Here is a 24,433-nt window from a genome sequence, read left to right on the forward strand (position 1 = left end):
GTTTCTGTACAAATTGTAAATAGCCTTTCGCTCCCTGTATTTTACCCCTGCCACCTTCAGAATTTGAAAGAGAGCATTCCAATCAAAATTGTCAAAAGCTTTCTCTAAGTCTACAAATGCTACAAACTTAGGTTTGCCTTTCCTTAATCTATTTTTTAAGATAACTCGTAGGGTCAGTGTTGCCTCACGTGTTCCAACATTTCTACGGAATCCAAACTGATCTTCCCCGAGGTAGGCTTCTACTAGTTTTTCCATTCTTCTGTACAGAATTCACGTTAGTATTTTGCACTTGTGACTTATTAAACTGATAGTTCGGTTATTTTCACACCTGTCAACACCTGCTTTCTTTGGGATTGGAATTATTATATTCTTCTTGAAGTCTGAGGGTATTTTGCCTGTTTCATACATCTTGCTCACCAGATGGTAGAGTTTTGCCAGTACTGGCTCTCCCAAGGCCGTCAGTAGTTCCAATGGAATGTTGTCTACTCCGGGGGCCTTGTTTCAACTCAGGTCTTTCAGTGCTCTGTCAAACTCTTCACGCAGTATCATATCTCCCATTTCATATTCATCTACATCCTCTTCCATTTCCATAATATTGTCCTCAAGTACATCGCCCTTGTATAAACCCTCTATATACTCCTTCCATCTTTCTGCCTTCCCTGCTTTGCTTTAAACTGGGTTTCCATCTGAGCTCTTGATGTTCATGCAAGTGGTTCTCTTTTCTCCAAAGGTCTCTTTAATTTTCCTGCAGGCAGTATCTATCTTACCCCTAGTGAGATAAGCCTCTACATCCTTACATTTGCCCTCTAGCCATCCCTGCTTAGCCATTTTGCACTTCCTATCGATCTCATTTTTGAGACGTTTGTGTTCCTTTTAGCCTGCTTCATTTACTGCATTTTTATATTTTCTCCTTTTATCCATTAAATTCAATATCTTCTGTTACCCAAGGATTTCCACTAGCCCTCGTCTTTTTACCTACTTGATCCTCTGTTGCCTTCACTACTTCATCTCTCAAAGCTACCCATTCTTCTTCTACTGTATTTCTTTCCCCCATTCCTGTCAATTGTTCCCTTATGCTCTCCCTAAAGAGTTAAATATCCATTATTACTTAATACTGACTGTAGGTGTACTAGTTCTTCCTGGAGGCTGCCAGTGTCTGTCTCAATATGGACCCGTCAACCAATTTACTACGAACAATAAAATACAGTCCATGATATCAGATGATAGTTGGAATCCCCAAATCTGATGGTACTTAGAACCCTGTAATTATATATCTTTATATCACACAGGGCTACCATGGAGCCTCATGATGAAGGTGTCGTCAATGTAGTGCCAAAATACCTTTGGTTTCTAGACTGCAGAATTAGTCCAAAATCTTTGTTAAGAGAGGTAGCTACAACAACAACAGCAACCTGTTAAAAACAGACTCATTATTAAATAAAAGAGCATGTAAATGTTATTTGACACTTAAATTATAATGCTACGTCTCATTCAAATTTTGTCAATATGTGCCAAAGCATCACCAAGCGATATTAAAGCTGACCTGTGAAGTACAAGTGTTAAAATGGTAATAAAATAAGCTCATTCATGGATTTGGTGGCATACTTTGCAATTCTTGAGACCAAATAAATAAACTAAAAACAAATTAAAGGTCTTAATAACAAGATTATATATTTGGCTAACATACTAGTGAAAGCACCGACATTGCTATCAATCTGAAAGACAAAGCATTTAGGACTTGCTTGAGGAATAAACAGCATAAATTTACACTCAAAGTCATTTACAAATTTGTCTTGACAATGGCTATAAGATTTTTATCTGAAATATCAGAATATCAATCAAAAACAACAATAATAATGACAAATGGCTTCAGCAGCAGCTTTAGGTTGAACCAATGTGCCTGGTTACCTAGATGGTAAAGAGCTATTTTCTACAAAACAGGCCTCACGTGTGTGATATGGACGATGTAGGCCATTTCATGAGATTGTGGTGAGGAGGTAATGGCAGTGATGTGTCTGCTGGGCCTGATGTTGAAGGAGGGTCTCATTCATGATTATTTCATGAAATATCCCTTGTACCAAACACTTCTAATTAGTTTACATTCTGTGCGCAGCACTTGGTACTCTTATGACTTTTCTGTTTATTAAGAGGCTATTCATCTTATCATTGATGCTTTAATATTTCATTTTGTACTTAAGGACTTAGTCAGGAAAATGTTTTTATTTCACATATACAATTAGCTAAAGAGAATAATCTAAGGAAGCATATGCAAGAAGTTGTAAAAAACATTTCAAATTGTATGTCAACATAATATATTATTCTGCATTATAATTCACACTTTTAGCTCTTTTCACTTAGCTATAATGCAGGTAAAAAGGACACTCTCGAAAAACTCTTTATAAATGAATAGTTGACATTTAACTAAATAAAATAAATTAAAAGTTAAGGATACAAACTTTGCTGTACTGTGATTATATATTGCAAGATTTCCTCGCGAGGTACCAACAGCAACCAGTGATCCCTTCTTGGCCCAAATGATGCAACTCATAGGATCTCGCAGGCCAATATCAATGTGTGACTTCTTTGTCGTGTTTGCATCCCACAAGGTTAAATGTGAGGAGTTCGATGTAATAATGGCAAGATGGTCACCATCAACATCCCAGTCAAATCCTGTGCACACACTGGAAATAACATACGGAATGTAAATTTTCATATTTTTGCACAGTTAAAGAATTTCATTCAGCATTACCAATAACAGAAAAACTCTAGTGGAGTTTTGTGTGAATCAATAGGAAGTTACGCAATGGAGTGAATAAAGACAACTGCTCACTGTACAGTACAGGTGTTGGTTTAGTGTACAGGTGCAAAAACAAGTACTTCATTGCTGTAGGTTATCTTGAAAGGAAGGGGGGGGGGGGGGGGAGGAGGAGCAGGCAGAACACAGAAGAAAAGTGAAGAAGAGGAGAAGATCAACAAAATGGAGAGACAGCAAGGGGAAAAGATAGGAATAGAAAAATGGAGGATTCATGCCTTGGTAAAGGCACAGGTAGCTGCATACTGCACACAAGCATAAAAGGGGAGAGACTAGAATGAGGAGACTAGGAAGAGTGGTGTAACACACCACTTTTGGTAAGTGATTTGTTGCCCAATATTTACCTAGCCGATGAATAATGACTGCCATACTGAATTCTTTTTTTAGCTAATTAGCTTAGAATTGCAAACTGTTTGGAAGGTTGTTATTATTTGTGCATGTGCACTGGGACGGATGGTTGCTGCATATCACAAGGCGGAACAATGTTAGTAGTTTTGCTATGCGTTGTGGTACCTACTGGCTTGGCAAGTCATTCTGAGTTACAACATCCCAGATCAGAGAAGCAGGATACACCTTCAAGTAACAGGGTGCCTTGACAATGGTGCTGATGCCACAGAGAACATACGGTAAATTTGAACTACCATTATTACTGTCAGAATAAATTTGTGTTACATAAGATCAAATGTACGAATATTCTTTGTAGTTATGGTGTTCCCTCACACAATCAATTTTCACAGAAGACATAACGTAACTGTTGTCTGAATAAATACTTTCTATTATTTAGTAGGAAGTTTAGAGCTTGTTAAAGCTTCCAGATTCCAGCACAAGAACAGCTGTAGCGCACACAGACACAAACTGTTTCAGACACAGGGAACACTTCATTCTGCACTGAAAAATTAATAAAACTGGGACAAGAAGAGTACATTAAAAGAAGATTAAGAAGTAATTGGCAGTTCTCAAGAAAGATTTCAAGGGCAAATAGTGCTGTTGTCCATAGAAACAAGGTCAAGAGCCAGAACATCACAGCGAAACTATTAAAAGTCTAAGAAGAGTTAACAGACATCAGATTAATTGGTGTGTCAATGAATAAACACTAATTCAATCAACAACAATTATATTGTCGAAGAACTTACTATTGTTTATGAACTGGAATATCAGTAGCTGGAAATTTAAAGGACTACGATTGTTTAAACAGTTCAACAACTACACCATAAGCAGTGGCTGCATCAGCCACACATTGACCTTCAGCAACACAGTTTGCTCAGCATAGTAGTACAGCTTCCCATCAGCATCACGTCGCGGGGAGGTACACCATGTGAGCTGTGCGAAAGCCAAGTTGAACTTGGGGAGAAGGCAGAGGTGGAGGCAGAGGGGGGGGGGGGGGGGGGGGGGGGAGAAATAAGTAAGGGACTTTAAATGCCAATATTATTTTTTTTAATGAAGAGGTAGATAAACAATGATAGTCATTAGCAAGGTAAGATCAGTTTTACACTTACAAGGGAACCTCCCCATCGCACACCCCTCAGATTTAGTTATAAGTTGGCACAGTGGATAGGCCTTGAAAAACTGAACACAGATCAATCAAGAAAACAGGAAGAAGTTGAGTGGAACTATGAAAAAAATTAGTAAAATACACAAACTGAGTAGTCCATGTAGAAGATAGGCAACATCAAGGGGCACGTGAGCTCAGGAGCGCCGTGGTCCCATGGTTAGCGTGAGTAACTGCGGAATGAGAGGTCCTTGGTTCAAGTCTTCCCCCAACTGAACGTTTTACTTTCGTTATTTTTGCAAAGTTATGATCTGCCCGTTCATTCATTGACATCTCTGTTCACTGTAGAAAGTTTAGTGTCAGTGTTTTGCGACCGCACCGCAAAACCGTGCGATTTGTAGACGAAAGGACGTGCCTCTCCAATGGGAACCGAAAATGTTTGATCGCAAGGTCATAGGTCAACCGATTCCTCCACAGGAAAACACATCTGACATATTCTAAACGACACTGGTGTCGGCATGTGCGTCACATGACAGGAACATGTTGTCGACCCACCTAACTTGTACACTTAGCGAATGGGTAAAAAGATTCTTCTACCTTGCCCCATTTAGGTTTTCTTGTGGATGTGATAATCACTCCAAAAAAGTGATGAAAACATAAGAGTTTGTCACATAAACTAAAAATAAAAAATTAAACTTTTCACTCGAGGGAAGACTTGAACCTCGGACCTCTTGTTCCGTAGCAGCTCACGCTAACCACGGGACTACGGCCCTCCTTGACTCCCATTGTCCTTGATGTTGCCTATCTTCGGGTGGACTACTCAGTTTGTATATTTTACTAATTTTTTTCATAGTTCCACACAGCTTCTTCCTGTTTTCTCAATTGATCTGTGTTCAGTTTCTCAAGGCCTATCCACTGTGCCAACTTATAACTAAATCTGAGGGGGTTGTGATGGGGAGGTTCCCTTGTTAGTACTTAGTAAGAGGAGATAAGTGTTACCCTGGAGTATAGTGCAACTTTTAGAAGAGTTACTTAAAATCTTCAATGAAAAGTTAGTTGCCAAATTAAACACAACTATCCAAGCTCAAGACGATAAGCTGTGCGCTAGATTAGACATCACTGACACAAATATAAAAGCTCAAGGTGACGAGTTAAAAATCATGTTACTAGTCACAAATCAGAAACTCAACTGGCACATAAGCAATTCATGAAAGGAAATCTTACAAAAAAATAATCATATAGATGAAATGGAATACATTGTCATTCTGGCATATTTATAGGGTCTGATCTGTAGTATTTCCATTAATTACAGATTTTGTTTGGTTAAATATTGAATCAAAACAAACCTCAGACACTAATTTCAGTCTAAAAAATTCAAAACAGGATACACATTTTAGTAAGGCTGTTTTTTTTTTTTTTCCTCGCACATTGTCAACTCTGAAATAGGAGAGCAGTGATTTATTTTAACTAGAGCATCAACAACACACTGAGCTAACTACTGACACACCACCTTTGTCAGATGTTGCAGTTAATCCACCTAACTGTCAAGGAATACTGAATTTTAACACACAACTTAATTGGTGGGACAAATATGTAACAGAGTTTTCCTAGAATTTAATAATGGGAACTTGGATTTTAGTTTTCCTATGACATTTGGTGTCTATTTTTCCTTAAGTGTCTTGTGTCTGCATAAGATTATGTACTGATATTTTCATAACATTGAGTATAAATGATTTAGTGTTAATATTCAGTAAATTAGTTACTCACAAAAAAAACATTATCAGGTTTAACTACACATTTATATTCTATTATATGACAAATACTAACTCTAAGTATTTCTGGAGGATTAAAATAAGATGAAAAGGAAGGTCTGAAATCAAGGGCAGAAGGTATCGTGCATACATCAAGCAAAGTGAGGTGTGGATTGACTGATGTATCCGGATAAGGTGTTAGGTGTTCTTTTTGACACCACAATCATGCTGAAATGATAGTTAAGTGCCATTAATATGAAAGGAGTTCATGATATGTATGAACTATGTGGGCCCACAGGGGCCCAGATGTCTGTTACAATTTTTTCTATTTAGATATCCATATAATTTCTCCTTCCTTTTTTATTATTCTATCTTGTTTAAATTACATTTCTTTCACTTTCCTATCAGTAATCGTTACATAACAAGATGCTAGCTGCAGTTTCAGTAAAAGCAGAACTGTTACACGCTATCTTGCGTGCATTTTCTGCATCTGCACGTGTAAGAAAAACAAAACAGATAGTATAGACAAGATGGCCATATTTATCGTGAATAGTATTATCTGAAATTGAAGTCTGTATTTCCATAACCGGTACAGATAAAAAGACACTACATGGCCACAATTTTTTATGTGGAGCAAAGCAACTGCTCTATGCAGAGCTCCTTAAATATTCTGCTAACCAAATAGTTTGTATTTCTAACACAGTGAACTTTCCTTTGCCGATCTCGTTAAAATAGTTGTATGTATCATAATGTGAAGGTGTGTTCTGGCACTACACATACAGATGTAAAGTTGATAGCACATTTCAACATCAGCAAATGTTACTTAACAAAGCCATTAGTATTAGTCTCTGTCTTACAGGTGTTACGTAGGACTACACAAATAGTAAGGAATGGAAATTCTTCAATGTTTTGTGATGAAATTAACAAGCTACAATCTGCTTACAGATAACGACAAATTAGAATACAATGAAAGTGTTATGTGAAAAGGTAACTCAAACACAAATGTTAAGATAAGCATAGACATTTCTTTCCCAGCCATCTTCAGCAGAATATACTCACAAACAAAATGTAGTAAGCTGCAATTAATCATATGTATTTTTGATATATCAAGCAACTTTGTACTTTCACTGGGTGCATTTCATGCCTCCCTGGTTAAAGATTCATTAATAATGTCACATAAGGATTGAATGTTTGAGTTAGTAAATGTTTAGATTGCCATAGAAACTCCAGGTTGGAATATCAACAATATAAGAAAAAGATAAGATTGCTATGTACCATAAAGATGACACATTAAGTTGCAGAGAGGCACAATAAAAGACACTTACACACTAGCTTTTGGCTCCAGCCTTCATCAGAAAGAGTGTGTGTGTGTGTGTGTGTGTGTGTGTGTGTGTGTGTGTGTGTGTGTGTGTATTTCCTTTTCGAAAAAATGTTGGAGCCGAAAGCTAATGTGTAAGTGTCTTTTAGTTGTTCCTGTCTGCAACTTAAAGTGTCATGTTTACAGTAAGTAGCAACCTATCTTTTTCCTTTATTGTTGTTTAGATAGATTACTACGCATGTTACATGTTTTATGTTACAATATCTTTAGTGTGACTATGATTTCACCATGTGATATTTATGGATGATAGTTATCTGGGCAGTATCTCAAAATGTATAAAATGAATATTTGAAAACCATCAGCTGTTTTTATTTTAAACTGAAAACATCTACTGGTTTCGGTCTTGGACCATCTTCATAGATGAGAGTTAAAATGGTTTAAGCCACTATATAGCATTAGTCATTACTTAAACTGTGTAGTGCATTCCATGAATGTAAATATATGACACAGGCCTTTAAAAGCAAACATATGAGTATTAAAAGTATATAGAGCAGTACTCACTGCTCTGTACACATTTAGTATTCATATATAAGAAGAAGAGTAGGAAGGCGAAAGGTACCCTTATATGGACATTCAATGACAAGTTAATATCATCCAGCAAGATTCAGAGACACAGCTGCATAATTTGTTAGCAATAAAGAAAATGGGAAAAAAATATGGTTTGATCACAATGAGTAGAAAGCAGAGGAGTACGCGTAAGGGACAGCATATGGGGAAGCTCAGTAATCAGGTAAGGATTATAAAACGGGCAGTCAAATGAAAGCGAGACAGATGGGAAAAAGTTTGTGAACTGTTTATTATTTCAAAAGTAATCACCATAACTGTTAAAACATTAATCCCACTGTGAGACAAGATGATCAAAGCCTGTATGGAAAAACATTTGTGGTTTCCTACAGAACCATAATTGTACCCAGGCATGCCTCTCTTCATCCAAACCAAATTGATGGCCACAAATGTATTTCTTCAGGGCTGCAAAATACAGAAATTACATGGGGCAAGATAGGACTGTATGGACGATGTGTAAGGGCTTCCCATCAAGACTTCTGCAGTGGATACAAAACAACCTCGCAACAAATGGGAAACCACCTTTTGGTCTATAACAGAGGCCATAATTTCATGGCAACATTCGTCATGAATTAAGAATCAGAAGCCAGTTGGACCATGCAAGAGTTAGATGATACGCAGTCAGCTGGCGCACACCTATGTCATGCCACTGGCAGCAGCCACGGTCAGCACTTTCCACACCACCATATGTGGCCAACTGCATCCATCACAGTACCTGCTAGTTGCAGCCACTTGGGCCAACACCTCACCACCCAAACAGATAATGCCTCACTGCACTGTCGTCACCACGGTTTCGAGACAACTACTGTTATGTGCTGCTAAAGCACTGCTTTACATCTGCTGATCTGCCCAGCCCAGCTGCGAATATAACAGCCACAGAAGAGCAGAATAATATCTTTCATTTGCTGAGTGCAAGGGAAAACTTGTAGCATATTTCCATGTTAATATTTAAATTTTTACTGTACTTGCTTTGTCACAAGCTTTAGTGGACAAAACGCACTCTCGTCACTTGCAGATGAAAGGCACTCTAGAGGCAGAGAGTAGAGAGCCACCTAAATCTTTATTAGATCAAATAGCAGTCTTTGCCCTGAGGAATTGAGAACTGCAGGAAAAACTTCAAGCAGAATAGGGGCCATTATCTGACTGATGAGTAGACTTATGCACTGAGATGAATCTGTTTTGCATGCTGAAATTCTTTAAATATTTTTCTTGTATCACAGTAAAAAATGTGATAACTAGTTTTCCCACTGCTACACTGCTAACTGCATACATTTATTCTCAGGGAAGACATTTGGGGGGGTGTGGGGATAGGTAACGTTGATCGAATGTGTTCTTGGCCTGAAGGGTTTTAGTTTAATGTTGCATGTCTAAAGTTGGCTGGAGATGCTAAATCCTGTGATAAGCTGTCCATCTTCCATCACTGAACGGGGGAGGATTTTGAGGCTTCAGCTGACCGCATCCGATTAGTTTTATGTTATACATAAGTTCAGAGATTGGACAAAGGAAGAAATGATGTCCACCTTTAAGAGACAGTTGTTAAAATGCTAACTGTATTCGTGCACAGAATATGTGAAATGAAGGCTGTGGAGGATTTTCAGTCTATAGCAGTACCACAAAATATCAATCAGAGAATGGAAAGGGAGCTAGAACTCCCAGTTCCCATTAAAATTTGTCAATGCCATTGGTTTTCAGGGGTTAACCAAAGCAACAAATGTGACAGTAACAAACAATGTAAAGAGAAAACTAAGAAGAATTCAGTATTGAAATGAGATCAATGAAGGAAAATATAAGCGACATGGAGGTACTTAGAATAACACGACAGGATTTCAATGTTATTCTTGGCAATGATCTCCTGAACCACTTTCGAAGAGTTGTGGACTTTCAGTTGCAAATCATCCAACTTGGTGACTCAGTGCATTGATTTGACAGCGACAACATTGCAAAGGCACAGGTACCATAGGGGGAAAAGGCATATTACAGGAGTTTATAACAAGCCATGTGTCTTCATGCTGAAAGTGTCTACCCCCGACATCATTTGTGCTGGAAAGGGAACAGTTTTCCAGACAAACAACTGAGATCCAAGAGCCCTTCTTTCTGGTTGATCCACTCACCAGATAAAGTTCACCTTATAAGACTACACATAATTATCACATGCCTCCCCCCATGAACCATGGACCTTGCCATTGGTGGAGAGGCTTGCGTGCCTCAGCGATACAGATAGCCATACCGTAGGTGCAACTACAATGGAGAGGTATCTATTGGGAGGCCAGACAAACGTGTGATTCCCGCAGAGGGGCAGCAGCCTTTTCAGTAGTTGCAGGGGCAACAGTCTGGATGATTGACTGATCTGGCCTTGTAACTTTAACCAAAACAGCCCTAGCTGTGGTGGTACTATGAACAGCTGAAAGCAAGGGAAAGCTACAGTCATAATTTTCCCCGAGGGCATGCAGCTTTATTGTATGGTTAAACGATGATGGCATCTTTTTGGGTAAAATATTCCGGAGGTAAAATAGTCCCCCATTTGGATCTCTGGGCGGGAACTACTCAGGAGGACATCATTATCAGGAGAAACAAAACTTGTGTTCTGCAGATCAGAGTGTGGAATGTCAGGTCCCTTAATCAGGCGGGTAGGTTAGAAAATTTAAAAAGGGAAATGGATAAATTAATATATCTCTTTATACTGGGAATTAGTGGAGTTCCATGGCAGGGGGAACAAGACTTCTGGTCAAGTGAATACAGGGTTATAAGTACAAAATCAAATAGGGGTAATGCACGAGTAGGTTTAATAATAAATTTTAAAAAAGCACATGTAAGTTACTATGAACAGCATAGTGAACACATTATTGTAGCCAAGATAGACACAAAGCCCACACCTACCACAGCAGCACAAGTATACATGCCAACTACCTCCGCAGATGACAAAGAGATTGAAGAAATGTATGATGAGATAAAAGAAATTATTCGGATAGTCAAGGGAGACGAAAATTTAATAGTCATGGGTGACTGGAATGCGACAGTAGGAAAAGGAAGATAAGGAAACATAGTAGGTGAATATGGAATGGGAGTAAGGAATGAAAGAGGAAGCCGCCTGGTAGAATTTTGCACAGAGCAAAACTTAATCATAGCTAACACCTGGTTTAAGAATCATGAAAGAAGGTTGTACACATGGAAGAGACCTGGAGACACAGGAAGGTTTCAGATTGATTATATAATGGTAAAACAGAGATTTAGGAATCTGGTTTTAAATTGTAAGACATTTCCAGGAGCAGATGTGACCTCTGACCACAATCTATTGGTTATGAACTGTAGATTAAAACTGAAGAAACTGCAAAAAGGTGGAAATTTAAGAAGATGGGACCTGGATAAACTGAAAGAACCACAGGTTGTTGAGTGTTTCTGAGAGAGCATTAAGGAATGATTGACAAGAACAGGCGACAGAAATACAGTAGAAGAAGAATGGGTAGCTTTGAGAGATGAAATAGTGAAGGCAGCAGATGATCAAGTAGGTAGAAAGACAAGGGCTAGTAGAAATCCTTTGGTGACAGAAGAGGTATTGAATTTAATTGATGAAAGGAGGAAATATAAAAATGCAGTAAATGAAGCGGGCAAAAAGGAATACAAATGTCTCAAAAATCAGATCGACAGGAAATGCGAAATGGCTAAGCAGAGATGGCTAGAGGGCAAATGTAAGGATGTAGAGGCTTATCTCACTAGGGGTAAGATAGATACTGCCTACAGGAAAACTAAAGAGACATTTGGAGAAAAGAGAACCACTTGTATGAATATCAAGAGCTCAAATGGAAAACCAGTTATAAGCAGAGAAAGGAAAGCAGAATGGTGGAAGGAGTATATAGAGGGTCTATACAAGGGTGATGTACTTGAGGGCAATATTATAGAAATGGAAGAGGATGTACATGAAGATGAAATGGGAGATATGATACTGCATGAAGAGTTTGGCAGAGCACTGAAAGACCTAAGTCAAAATAAACTCTACCGTCTGGTGAGCAAGGTGTATGAGACAGGCGAAATACCCTCAGACTTCAAGAATAATATAATAAATCCAATCCCAAAGAAAGCAGGTGTTGACAGGTGTGAAAATAACCAAACTATCAATTTAATAAGTCATGGCTGCAAAATACTAACACAAATTCTTTACAGACCTCAGGGAAAGATTAGTTTGGATTCCATAGAAACGTTGGAACACGTGAGGCAATACTGACCCTATGACTTATCTTAGAAGATAGATTAAGAAAAGTCAAACCTATGTTTCTGGGATTTGTAGACTTAGAGAAAGCTTTTGACAATGTTGACTGGAATACTCTCTTTAAAATTCTGAAAGTGGCAGGGCTAAAATACAGGGAGTGAAATGCTATTTACAATTTGTTCAGAAACCAGATGGCAGTCTTAAGAGGTGAGGGGCATGAAAGGGAAGCAGTGGTTGGAAGGGTGTGCGACAGGGTTTTAGCCTATCCCCGATGTTGTTCAATCTATATATTGAGGAAGCAGTAAAGAAACCAAGAAAAATTTGGAGTAGGAATTAAAATCCGTGGAGAAGAAATAAAAGCTTTGAGAATGAGATTTTCACTCTGCAGCGGAGTGTGCGCTGATATGATACTTCCTGGCAGATCTTTTCCTATCATCATTATTGCCGATTGACACATTATTAAAAGAAACATTATTTCAAATACAAGAATTTGAAAGTACTAGCCAGTAAAATTTAATTTTTGCTATTTCGTAAAAAGAGAAAGTAATAAGTGACTAAAATAATCAATTCATTTAATACATTAACTGCATTCTATAATTAATTGAGAAAGAAGTTCAGCACATATTAAAAGTAACAACAACAAACTGGCTAAGTGAAGTGATATACACTGAAGAGACAAAGACACTTGTACACCTGCCTAATATCGTGTAGGGCACCTGTGAGCACATAGAAGTGCCGTAACATGACGTTCCATGGACTCGACTAATGTATGAAGCAGTGCTGGAGGGAATTGACACCAGGAATCCTGCAGTGCTGTCCATACATCCGTAAGAATATGAGGGAGTGGAGATCTCTCTTGAGCAGCATGTCACAAGGCATCCCAGATGTGCTCAATAATGATCATGTCTGGGGGGGGGGGGGGGGGGGGGGGGGGGGGGATTTGGTGGTCACCAGCAGTGTGTAAACTCAGAAAAGTGTTCCTGGAAGCAGTCTGTAGCAATTCTGAACATGTGGGGTGTCGCATTGTCCTGCTGGAACTGCCAAAGAGCATTGTAATGCACAATGGACGTGAATGGATGAAGGTGATTAGACAGGATGCTTACGTATGTGTCACTGTCATAGTCGTATCTAGACGTATCATGGGTCCTTCGTCACTCCAACTGCCCATGCCTCACACCATTACAGAGCCTCCATCAGCTTGAACAGTCCACCTGCTGATATGCAGGGTCCACAGATTCATGGGTTTCCTCCATACCTGTACACATCCATCTGCGTGATACAATTTGAAATGAGACCCCTCCGACCAGGCAACATGTTTCCAATCAGCAACAGTCCACTGTCGGTGTTGACAGGTCCAAGAGAGGGGTAAAGCTTTATATTGTGCCGTTTCCAAGGGTACACGAGTGGGCCTTCAGCTCCAAAAGCCCAAATCAATGTTTTTTCACCGAATGGTTCACACACTGACACTTGTTGATGGCCCAGCACTGAAATCTGCAGCAATTTGTGGAATGGTTGCACTTCTGTCACATTGAATGATTCTCTTCAGTCATTGTCAGTCCCGTTCTTGCAGGATATTTTTCTGGCCGCAGCGATGTTGGAGATTTGACATTTTACTGGATTTCTGATATCACTGTAGACTCACAAAATGGTCATACAGGAAACTCCCCACGCGCTACCTTGTAGGTGCTGTGTCCCACTGTTTGTGCGCTGACTATAACACCATGCTCAAACTCACGTAAATCTTGATAACCTATCATTGTAGCAGCACCAACCAACCTACAACTGTGCCAGGCAGTTGTTGTCTTAAGCAATGGCGACCACAGTGCCATATTCTGCCTGTTTTCTGTATTCTGTATTTGAATACTGTTGCCGCCTAAATTCACAGTAATTTCAAGTAACATCAGTTTCAAACAAACATACAAAAAATTCATAGCTTTTGCTCGAACTTGAGCTGGCGACCATGTATTATCAATCAATAATTGATATTTCAGTCAGTTTCAGTTATGTCATTAATTATAAGCTTGACAAACTACACATAAACAATTAATTTGATTACACAGCTCATCTTTAACACACCGGAGTGTGCTGGATGGGTTACAAGTGGCAACCAACAGTCAACAGGGCATCATATTTTAGTGTTCTGAGCGTCGCAAAGCAAAATTTAATTTCAGTTCCACTGTAGTTAGTGAGCATTATTTTACAAAATAGCTAGAAAGAGACGATTATAACAGTACATAGCATAATTGCTGACTGCAGGTGTCGGAAAGCGTTTGGATTTCAGCATCGGACCCCATCTTGTGCCTGTGCTGCGACACTCTAACCTTTCTCGAGTTATTCAGCCCACTGAATTCTTGAGTCTGGCTGCAACAAAGGAGCTGTTAGTTCTAAGATAGCTATAGTACATCTGTACTATTCGCTCCCATCTTTATGTTTACACTACTTTCAGTGTCCTATCGTCCTCATATTAGATACTCAATCACAATTACAAATCACAAACGTCTTTATAGTTCATATAGTACTAGTCACTGCCTGGTTCTGCACACTATGCACAAAATTCTGTGACACACTACACTTGACTCCACTGATTATGATGGTTCACATCATTCACACTTTGGCCCACTTTTCACAGTCCAATCACAGCTTCGTTTAAAATTTTGCATGCTATCCCACTGGGTCTCTAAGCAAAGTTACTCCATAAAACACTTACAGTCCATGACACCTATCCGTCTGGCAGCAGTGTTAAACCATCCTATAAGGAAAGGAGTGTGGGGATCTGTAAGGCCTTCTACAACATTACGAAACAATTTTTTAACCGATTACTTGTTATCTTTATGTTTTTTAAGTTGGCTACTTGAAGTACAAGCACAGCAATTCATCACAAAGAACTTTTATCTAAACTATTTACAAGAAGTAGGTAATGCATGGTAGAGTCGCTAGAGTCATGCTAAAAGAACCAAAGAACTGTCACTTAAAGCTTAAACAGCAGCTCTCACCATGAGAGACCAGAGACCATTCCACTGTATTTTGCCCTGACCCCTGCAATCCTGCTTTCCTAGCAACAACCTGTAGCCCTTAGTGTCACTCAACAGTAGTCCATAATTCTCCTTTTTCATAACTCCCACCATCTTCACTATAAATCCTCAGTACTTCATAATAAACCTCAATGTCTCAACTCACAATTACCTGATACACTAATCCGGAGTACTATGCTGAATGAGATGCTTGATATTACTGGCTTATTTAACCACAGGGGCTTTCCCAGCTACAACCTGTCTCTCTTAGTATACCTATGATCCTCTATGAAACTTCGCAGTACCCAGCACCTTCCCCCTTACACTGATTCTGACAGCTATCTTAGGCAGATTTGCTGCTATCATTTGCACTATTTATCCATAAACCTGGAGCAGTTTAATTGATAAAGTCAGAGCTAATGACTTGCAGCACTATCCCACAGTTTACAACTATATTACTAGATAATAGAAGATGCAGTAGGAGTGCAGCGCAGAAATCGAAAGAGCAGAGCAAAGCTCCTTACATGACGCAAGCACTCTGTAGATGTCAAATTGCATATTTACTAGCACAGACCCTTGGAGAAATCCTGAACTTATATGACAACATTTAATTCGTCTACACTCGCCTTCCACTTACACAACCTACTTACACCTGCCTATACCTCCCCAACATATTCCTGCTGCTGCTTCATGGCATTGCTGATGAAAATAATACCTTTGCCAATCTCACTGCTTTCACAAAAATGTAGTGATGCAGCAATTAGGTACTCACACACGCCCCACTCCGGGTACCAAAATGTAGTGGGTTGGTGGCGGCCCCCGTAGGGTGCCAAAATGTAATGGGTCAGTGGTGAAATGACTGATCAGGAGATGGAAGAACAGTTTTTCTAGTGGTTAGTATGGTGATGGCTCTCCCACCTGGGCACTGTGGGTTCAATGGGTCAGCAAGGACTACAGAAGTCCATCAGAGTTGAAGATGGCTGCAGCAGGGCACAGGATATGCATTTAAATTCTTTATTGCTCCAACAAGCTACTGTAATTATATGTGCACATCTCAGTCCAAAGGCACAGCCCTGCATCAACCCATGGTGTCCATGTTCCATGTGCATGTTCAGGCATCGACCTCATGATCCACAGTGGTGAGAAGTAATGTTACAAGCTCGGTGGTAGGTGATGCCCCAAACAGGATGGCTGTGTCCTGCCCAGCTGAGATGTGTGTCAGGCACCCCATGGTTCAGTGACTATGAAGGCAACAGCTCAGCCATCACCTCATCCAGTGACAACCTTCAGCACACCTCACAGTGGCAGTCAGTACACAATAGACGCCATTTTGAAGCTCAGCTATACTGATGTTCCGATCTGACCTAACAACTTTTTTATACCAGATAAGGCAAGCCCTTCGCAATTGGAGTCGTGCACACGGACCACCAATTGCCGTCAAAAAGTCCTGAAAAGGTGGCCACTGTCCCAGCGATGGATGCAGCTGCTGACATGGCATAAGTACAGAGTGTAGGTATTGGCATACATTTAGATTTCAGCATTGGACCCTGTCTTGAAGTTGTGCCTCTACATCAACAGAGAGCTGCTAGATCTGGTATTCTGTTAAATGTAGAAGGAAGATTAGGGTTTAACATCCTGTCAGCATCAAGGTCAGCAGAGATGCAGCACAGTATCATAATGATTCCAAGTATGGGGAAGAAAACTGGATGTGCCCTTTCAAAGGAGCCATCATGGCATTCACCTGGAGGAGTTTAGAGAAATCACGGAAAACCTCAATCGGGATGGTCAGACATGTATTGGAACCATTGTCCTAATGAATGCGAGTCCAGTGTGCTAACCACCCAGTGGTCTGGTATCTTGTGTAAATTCTACATTAGTCACTGAACATGCTGCACTACTACGGGTTCTACATTTAAAAGACCTGAACAGTACATTGTGATGATGAGCCCTAAAACTTAGCAAATACAATTACAAAGTCCATCATAAGCCCAGCTATCGCCACCAAACTGCCAATGTACTAAATAGGAACAGCAACAGAACAATAGTGACAATTGTATCTGCAGCTGTATTCTACATGCATATTGTGTACAGGAGACTAAGCCTAAAATTCCTCTGCAAACACTACCTGAAGCATCCAGACTGTCTGAAATAGTAGCTTCAGACATCACAGGACCATTTCTGCAAACACAGAAAATAAGTACTTATTATTGATCAAGTCTCACATTCCTATTCTTGATCCCAATTTCCGACATAACAGCAGAAACTGTGGCAAAAGCAAAACTTTTTGGAAGTTCTGACATGATACTCAATGATCAAGGGACAAATTTCCTGTCTTCATTATTCATTCAAGTTTGTAAACTTCTCAGAATGAAGAAATTGAGGATAACACCTTTTCATCCTAAAGTGAATGGAAGGGTGGAGTGTGTATACAGAACCATAACCCTTTCTTATTACATAAAACCCACAATGACTGGGATTCGTATTTCTCATATGTTATATCTGCCTACAACAGTTGATTCTGCGAGTGGACTGAACGTACTCCATACAAGGTTGTTTATGGACAAAAGGATGAGATCATCATTTGAATTAGGAAAATTATCAGCAAGTATTGACTCAGAAGTTAGCAATGTGACTTAAAACCACAAGCCACTGTGGAGCAATAAAGGTGCAATTTTATCACCTGATCATCAGAGTGACAGGATTATCTACATCTACATTCTACATTTACATCTACATTTATACTCCGCAAGCCACCCAATGGTGTGTGGCGGAGGGCACTCTACGCGCCACCGTCATTACCTCCCTTTCCTGTTCCAGTCGCGTATGGTTCGCGAGAAAAACGACTGTCTGAAAGCTTCTGTGTGCGCTCTAATCTCTCTAATTTTACATTCGTGATCTCCTCGGGAAGTATAAGTAGGGGGAAGCAATATTTTCGATACCTCATCCAGAAACGCACCCTCTCGAAACCTGGCGAGCAAGCTACACCGCGATGCAGAGCGCCTCTCTTGCAGAGTCTGCCACTTGAGTTTGTTAAACATCTCCGTAACGCTATCACGGTTACCAAATAACCCTGTGACGAAACGCGCCGCTCTTCTTTGGATCTTCTCTATCTCCTCCGTCAACCCGATCTGATACGGATCCCACACTGATGAGCAATACTCACGTATAGGTTGAACGAGTGTTTTGTAAGCCACCTCCTTTGTTGATGGACTACATTTTCTAAGGACTCTCTCAACGAATCTCAATCTGGTACCCGCCTTACCAACAATTAATTTTACACTCCTGGAAATTGAAATAAGAACACCGTGAATTCATTGTCCCAGGAAGGGGAAACTTTATTGACACATTCCTGGGGTCAGATACATCACATGATCACACTGACAGAACCACAGGCACATAGACACAGGCAACAGAGCATGCACAATGTCGGCACTAGTACAGTGTATATCCACCTTTCGCAGCAATGCAGGCTGCTATTCTCCCATGGAGACGATCGTAGAGATGCTGGATGTAGTCCTGTGGAACGGCTTGCCATGCCATTTCCACCTGGCGCCTCAGTTGGACCAGCGTTCGTGCTGGACGTGCAGACCGCGTGAGACGACGCTTCATCCAGTCCCAAACATGCTCAATGGGGGACAGATCCGGGGATCTTGCTGGCCAGGGTAGTTGACTTACACCTTCTAGAGCACGTTGGGTGGCACGGGATATATGCGGACGTGCATTGTCCTGTTGGAACAGCAAGTTCCCTTGCCGGTCTAGGAATGGTCGAACGATGGGTTCGATGACGGTTTGGATGTACCGTGCACTATTCAGTGTCCCCTCGACGATCACCAGTGGTGTACGGCCAGTGTAGGAGATCGCTCCCCACCCCATGATGCCGGGTGTTGGCCCTGTGTGCCTCCGTCGTATGCAGTCCTGATTGTGGCGCTCACCTGCACGGCGCCAAACACGCATACGACCATCATTGGCACCAAGGCAGAAGCGACTCTCATCGCTGAAGACGACACGTCTCCATTCGTCCCTCCATTCACGCCTGTCACGACACCACTGGAGGCGGGCTGCACGAAGTTAGGGCGTGGGCGGAAGACGGCCTAACGGTGTGCGGGACCGTAGCCCAGCTTCATGGAGACGGTTGCGAATGGTCCTCGCCGATACCCCAGGAGCAACAGTGTCCCTAATTTGCTGGGAAGTGGCGGTGCGGTCCCCTACGGCACTGCGTAGGATCCTACGGTCTTGGCCTGCATCCGTGCGTCGCTGCGGTCCGGTCCCAGGTCGACGGGCACGTGCACCTTCCGCCGACCACTGGCGACAACATCGATGTAGTGTGGAGACCTCACGCCCCACGTGTTGAGCAATTCGGCGGTACGTCCACCCGGCCTCCCGCATGCCCACTATACGCCCTCGCTCAAAGTCCGTCAACTGCACATACGGTTCACGTCCACGCTGTCGCGGCATGCTACCAGTGTTAAAGACTGCGATGGAGCTCCGTATGCCACGGCAAACTGGCTGACACTGACGGCGGCGGTGCACAAACGCTGCGCAGCTAGCGCCATTTGACGGCCAACACCACGGTTCCTGGTGTGTCCACTGTGCCGTGCGTGTGATCATTGCTTGTACAGCCCTCTCGCAGTGTCCGGAGCAAGTATGGTGGGTCTGACACACCGGTGTCAATGTGTTCTTTTTCCATTTCCAGGAGTGTATATGATCATTCCACTTCAAATCGTTCCGCACGCATACTCCCAGATATTTTACAGAAGTAACTGCTACCAGTGTTTGTTCCGCTATCATATAATCATACAATAAAGGATCCTTCTTTCTATGTATTCGCAATACATTACATTTGTCTATGTTAAGAGTCAGTTGCCACTCCCTGCACCAAGTACCTATCCGCTGCAGATCTTCCTGCATTTCGCTACAATTTTCTAATGCTGCAACTTCTCTGTATACTATAGCATCATCCGCGAAAAGCCGCATGGAACTTCCGACACTATCTACTACGTCATTTATATATATTGTGAAAAGCAATGGTCCCATAACACTCCCCTGTGGCACGCCAGAGGTTACTTTAACGTCTGTAGACGTCTCTCCGTTGATAACAACGTGCTGTGTTCTGTTTGCTAAAAACTCTTCAATCCAGCCACACAGCTGGTCTGATATTCCGTAGGCTCTTACTTTGTTTATCAGGCGACAGTGCGGAACTGTATCGAACGCCCTCCGGAAGTCAAGAAAAATAGCATCTACCTGGGAGCCTGTATCTAATATTTTCTGGGTCTCATGAACAAATAAAGCGAGTTGGGTCTCACACGATCGCTGTTTCCGGAATCCATGTTGATTCCTACATAGTAGATTCTGAGTTTCCAAAAACGACATGATACTCGAGCAAAATACATGTTCTAAAATTCTACAACAGATCGACGTCAGAGATATAGGTCTATAGTTTTGCGCATCTGCTCGACGACCCTTCTTGAAGACTGGGACTACCTGTCCTCTTTTCCAATCATTTGGAACCTTCCTTTCCTCTAGAGACTTGCGGTACATGGCTGTTAGAAGGGGGGCAAGTTCTTTCGCGTACTCTGTGTAGAATCGAATTGGTATCCCGTCAGGTCCAGTGGACTTTCCTCTGTTGAGTGATACCAGTTGCTTTTCTATTCCTTGGACACTTATTTCGATGTCAGCCATTTTTTCGTTTGTGCGAGGATTTAGAGAAGGAACTGCAGTGCGGTCTTCCTCTGTGAAACAGCTTTGGAAAAAGGAGTTTAGTGTTTCAGCTTTACGCGTGTCATCCTCTGTTTCAATGCCATCATCATCCCGGAGTGTCTGGACATGCTGTTTCGAGCCACTTACTGATTTAACGTAAGACCAGAACTTCCTAGGATTTTCTGTCAAGCAGGTACCCAGTATTTTACTTTCGAATTCACTCAACGCTTCACGCATAGCCCTCCTTACGCTAACTTTGACATTGTTTAGCTTCTGTTTGTCTGAGAGGTTTTGGCTGCGTTTACACTTGGAGTGAAGCTCTCTTTGCTTTCGCAGTAGTTTCCTAACTTTGTTGTTGTACCACGGTGGGTTTTTCCCATCCCTCACAGTTTTACTCGGCACGTACCTGTCTAAAACGCATTTTATGATTGTACGATTGCCTTGAACTTTTTCCATAAACACTCAACATTGTCAGTGTCGGAACAGAAATTTTCGTTTTGATCTGTTAGGTAGTCTGAAATCTGCCTTCTATTACTCTTGCTAAACAGATAAACCTTCCTCCCTTTTTTTATATTCCTATTAACTTCCATATTCAGGGATGCTGCAACGGCCTTATGATCACTGATTCCCTGTTCTGCAGTTACAGAGTCGAAAAGTTCGGGTCTGTTTGTTATCAGTAGGTCCAAGATGTTATCTCCACGAGTCGGTTCCCTGTTTAATTGCTCGAGGTAATTTTCGGATAGTGCACTCAGTATAATGTCACTCGATGCTCTGTCCCTACCACCCGTCCTAAACATCTGAGTGTCCCAGTCTATATCTGGTAAATTGAAATGTTCACCTAAGACTATAACATGCTGAGAAAATTTATGTGAAATGTATTCCAAATTATCTCTCAGTTGTTCTGCCACTAATGCTGCTGAGTCGGGGGGTCGGTAAAAGGAGCTAATTATTAACCTAGCTCGGTTGTTGATTGTAACCTCCACCCATAATAATTCACAGGAACTATCCACTTCTACTTCACTACAGGATAAACTACTACTAACAGCGACGAACACTCCACCACCGGTTGCATGCAATCTATCCTTTCTAAACACCGTCTGTACCTTTGTAAAAATTTCGGCAGAATTTATCTCTGGCTTCAGCCAGCTTTCTGTAGCTATAACGATTTCAGCTTCGGTGCTTTCTATCAGCGTTTGAAGTTCCGGTACTTTACCAACGCAGCTTCGACAGTTTACAATTACAATACCGATTGCTGCTTGGTCCCCGCATGTCCTGAATTTGCCCCGCACCCGTTGAGGCTGTTGCCCTTTCTGTACTTGCCCGAGGCCATCTAACCTAAAAAAAACGCCCAGCCCACGCCACACAACCCCTGCTACCTGTGTAGCCGCTTGTTGCGTGTAGTGAACTCCTGACCTATCCAGCGAAACCCAAAACCCCATCACCCTATGGTGCAAGTCGAGGAATCTGCAGCCCACACGGTCGCAGAACCGTCTCAGCCTCTGATTCAGACCCTCCACACGGCTCTGTACCAAAGGTCCGCAGTCAGTCCTGTCGACGATGCTGCATATGGTGAGCTCTGCTTTCATCCCGCTATTATATTATATTATATTAGGACCATATCAGATTTTGTGGCTCACATCACCTGTGAATGCTGAGTTATTATCTGACACCACCATCAGCTACGATTCTTGTCAGTTCCTTGCAACATAGACATGGTAACACAAAAGGGATTAAACAGTGCCTTTCTGCTTCTGGCACTTAGCATTCCAAGCACACAATATGCAGCCTACAATAGGGGAACTGAACCCCATTTCTTCAAACCGTTTTGCTAAAACTATTATGCCCTTTCATCAATGAATTTGAGATTATCCTCCAGAAACCCATACCTTGTGAGTCTCGACTAGCATCCTGGAGAGTTCCAATTGGTCATAACATCCCTTTGTTTTAGTTTTCATGCAACAATTTACTCTGTCACCTGCTATCTTTCTTATCTATCATTAACTTTGCTAACTTGTTTCATTTCACAAATTTTCTGATTTCCTTTACTTACATTATTCTATTGACTAAAGGCGCTTCACCTTGGAAACCTGCTGCAGACATAGGTACAAACTGGCACAACACTTCCACTAGGGCCTCTCTCAGATTTTGAAAGTCTGAGGGGTAGATTGGAACATTAACACAATTAAATGATCTTCACATACCAAAGGCTATTTTCCCGCTTAGAGGGTCCCCGCTTGTATTGCCTCCACTGCCAGTTTCTCAAATAGGAACCAGATTCCCTTTTGCCCAATGTGACCATGTCAGCTTTTTCAGTATCCTGCCTCCCCTTTTCTCCTGTGGATATGCTTATCTTCTATCAGTCTCCTAACCTGTCTTTTCCCGTATGGTTCACTAGACAGAAGATAGGGACAGGAGGAAACATTCATCATGTCACTATTTCAACAACGAGCCATTTGGCTACGGTAAGAAACTCGTAGCTATGACCTTCATGCCAATTCTGCCATTTTGCCAATTGGTTCGGTATGTCAGCGTACCAAGCGGTCTTGTTTTCGAAAAAGAACCCCAACATTATTCAGTAAGCATTTCGAAAGCGATGGCTGAACGTTCCTAGCGAACCGAAACGCTGTTGTCAGTTCTCCTCGTACCAACCAATGAAAGCAATCTGCCTCCAATCTGCACATGCGCGCACTGCAGCATCACAGCAGCATGAACTCAAAGTGGCTAGCAGCCGACACAGGCGTGCCATTCTTCACAGCACCGAAAAGTGTGGTTAGAGTATTATACGTAATACTGATCAAATTTCACTAACCATGGGCTTCCATGAATGCATGATAACGATTGAATATTGACTGTGTTCTGGAAACGGTCATAAATGTCGCATTATGTCAGTTTATTCTCATTCACGTCGACATATTGTTTTGGATTTTACGTTTCCGAATATGAGTTAGGAATTGAGTATAGTACCACGTAGTACAAATACATCTATAGAAACACGCAAAAAATTCGTCATGTTTTCCTTCATTCCTTAGTTGCTTCAAAATTCATGGAGGTATGTTCCGTCTATGCAACCAACTGAAGGCAGTTTGAGTATAGTACCACGTAGTACAAATACATCTATAGAAACACCCAAAAAATTCATCACGTTTTCCGTCATTCCTTAGTTGCTTCAAAATTCATGGAGGTATGTTCCGTCTATGCAACCAACTGAAGGCAGTTTGTTTATTGCCATATGTGTTTCGCTCCATTTATTCGTGATGATGCTTTACAAATAAAAGAAGCGAAACGCCTATGGTAATAAACTGCCTTCAATTAGCTGCATAGATGGAACACATCTCCATGAGCCTGAAAAATTGTTTCAGAGAGTGTCAAAGAATAAGAAGATGCACAGAATGTGATTGTAGCTCGTTCCTAGAGATCCAAATGATGAAGTAGTATAACGTCCCTATGAGATACATCAATGATTTGGTTCATAAAAACAAAATTTTAAAAAGTCACCTTTTTGAGATTGTGTGGCGAGTGCAGCTATA

The 24,433-nt window shown here is 41.3% G+C and overlaps 1 protein-coding gene across 2 annotated transcripts in view; it reads right to left on the minus strand.

Moving 5' to 3' along the window:
* Nucleotides 1–24,433, minus strand: part of LOC126176861 (WD repeat-containing protein 19) — a 355,977-nt gene that overhangs the window by 294,392 nt on the left and 37,152 nt on the right. For both annotated transcript variants that reach the window (XM_049924048.1, XM_049924049.1), the window contains exon 3: nucleotides 2,457–2,681. In XM_049924048.1, coding sequence (XP_049780005.1) covers nucleotides 2,457–2,681 — 225 coding nt within the window. The remainder of the gene's footprint in view (nucleotides 1–2,456; nucleotides 2,682–24,433) is intronic.

This window comes from Schistocerca cancellata, chromosome 3 (genome assembly GCF_023864275.1).
Source record: "Schistocerca cancellata isolate TAMUIC-IGC-003103 chromosome 3, iqSchCanc2.1, whole genome shotgun sequence".
In the NCBI taxonomy this organism is placed as follows: domain Eukaryota; kingdom Metazoa; phylum Arthropoda; class Insecta; order Orthoptera; family Acrididae; genus Schistocerca; species Schistocerca cancellata.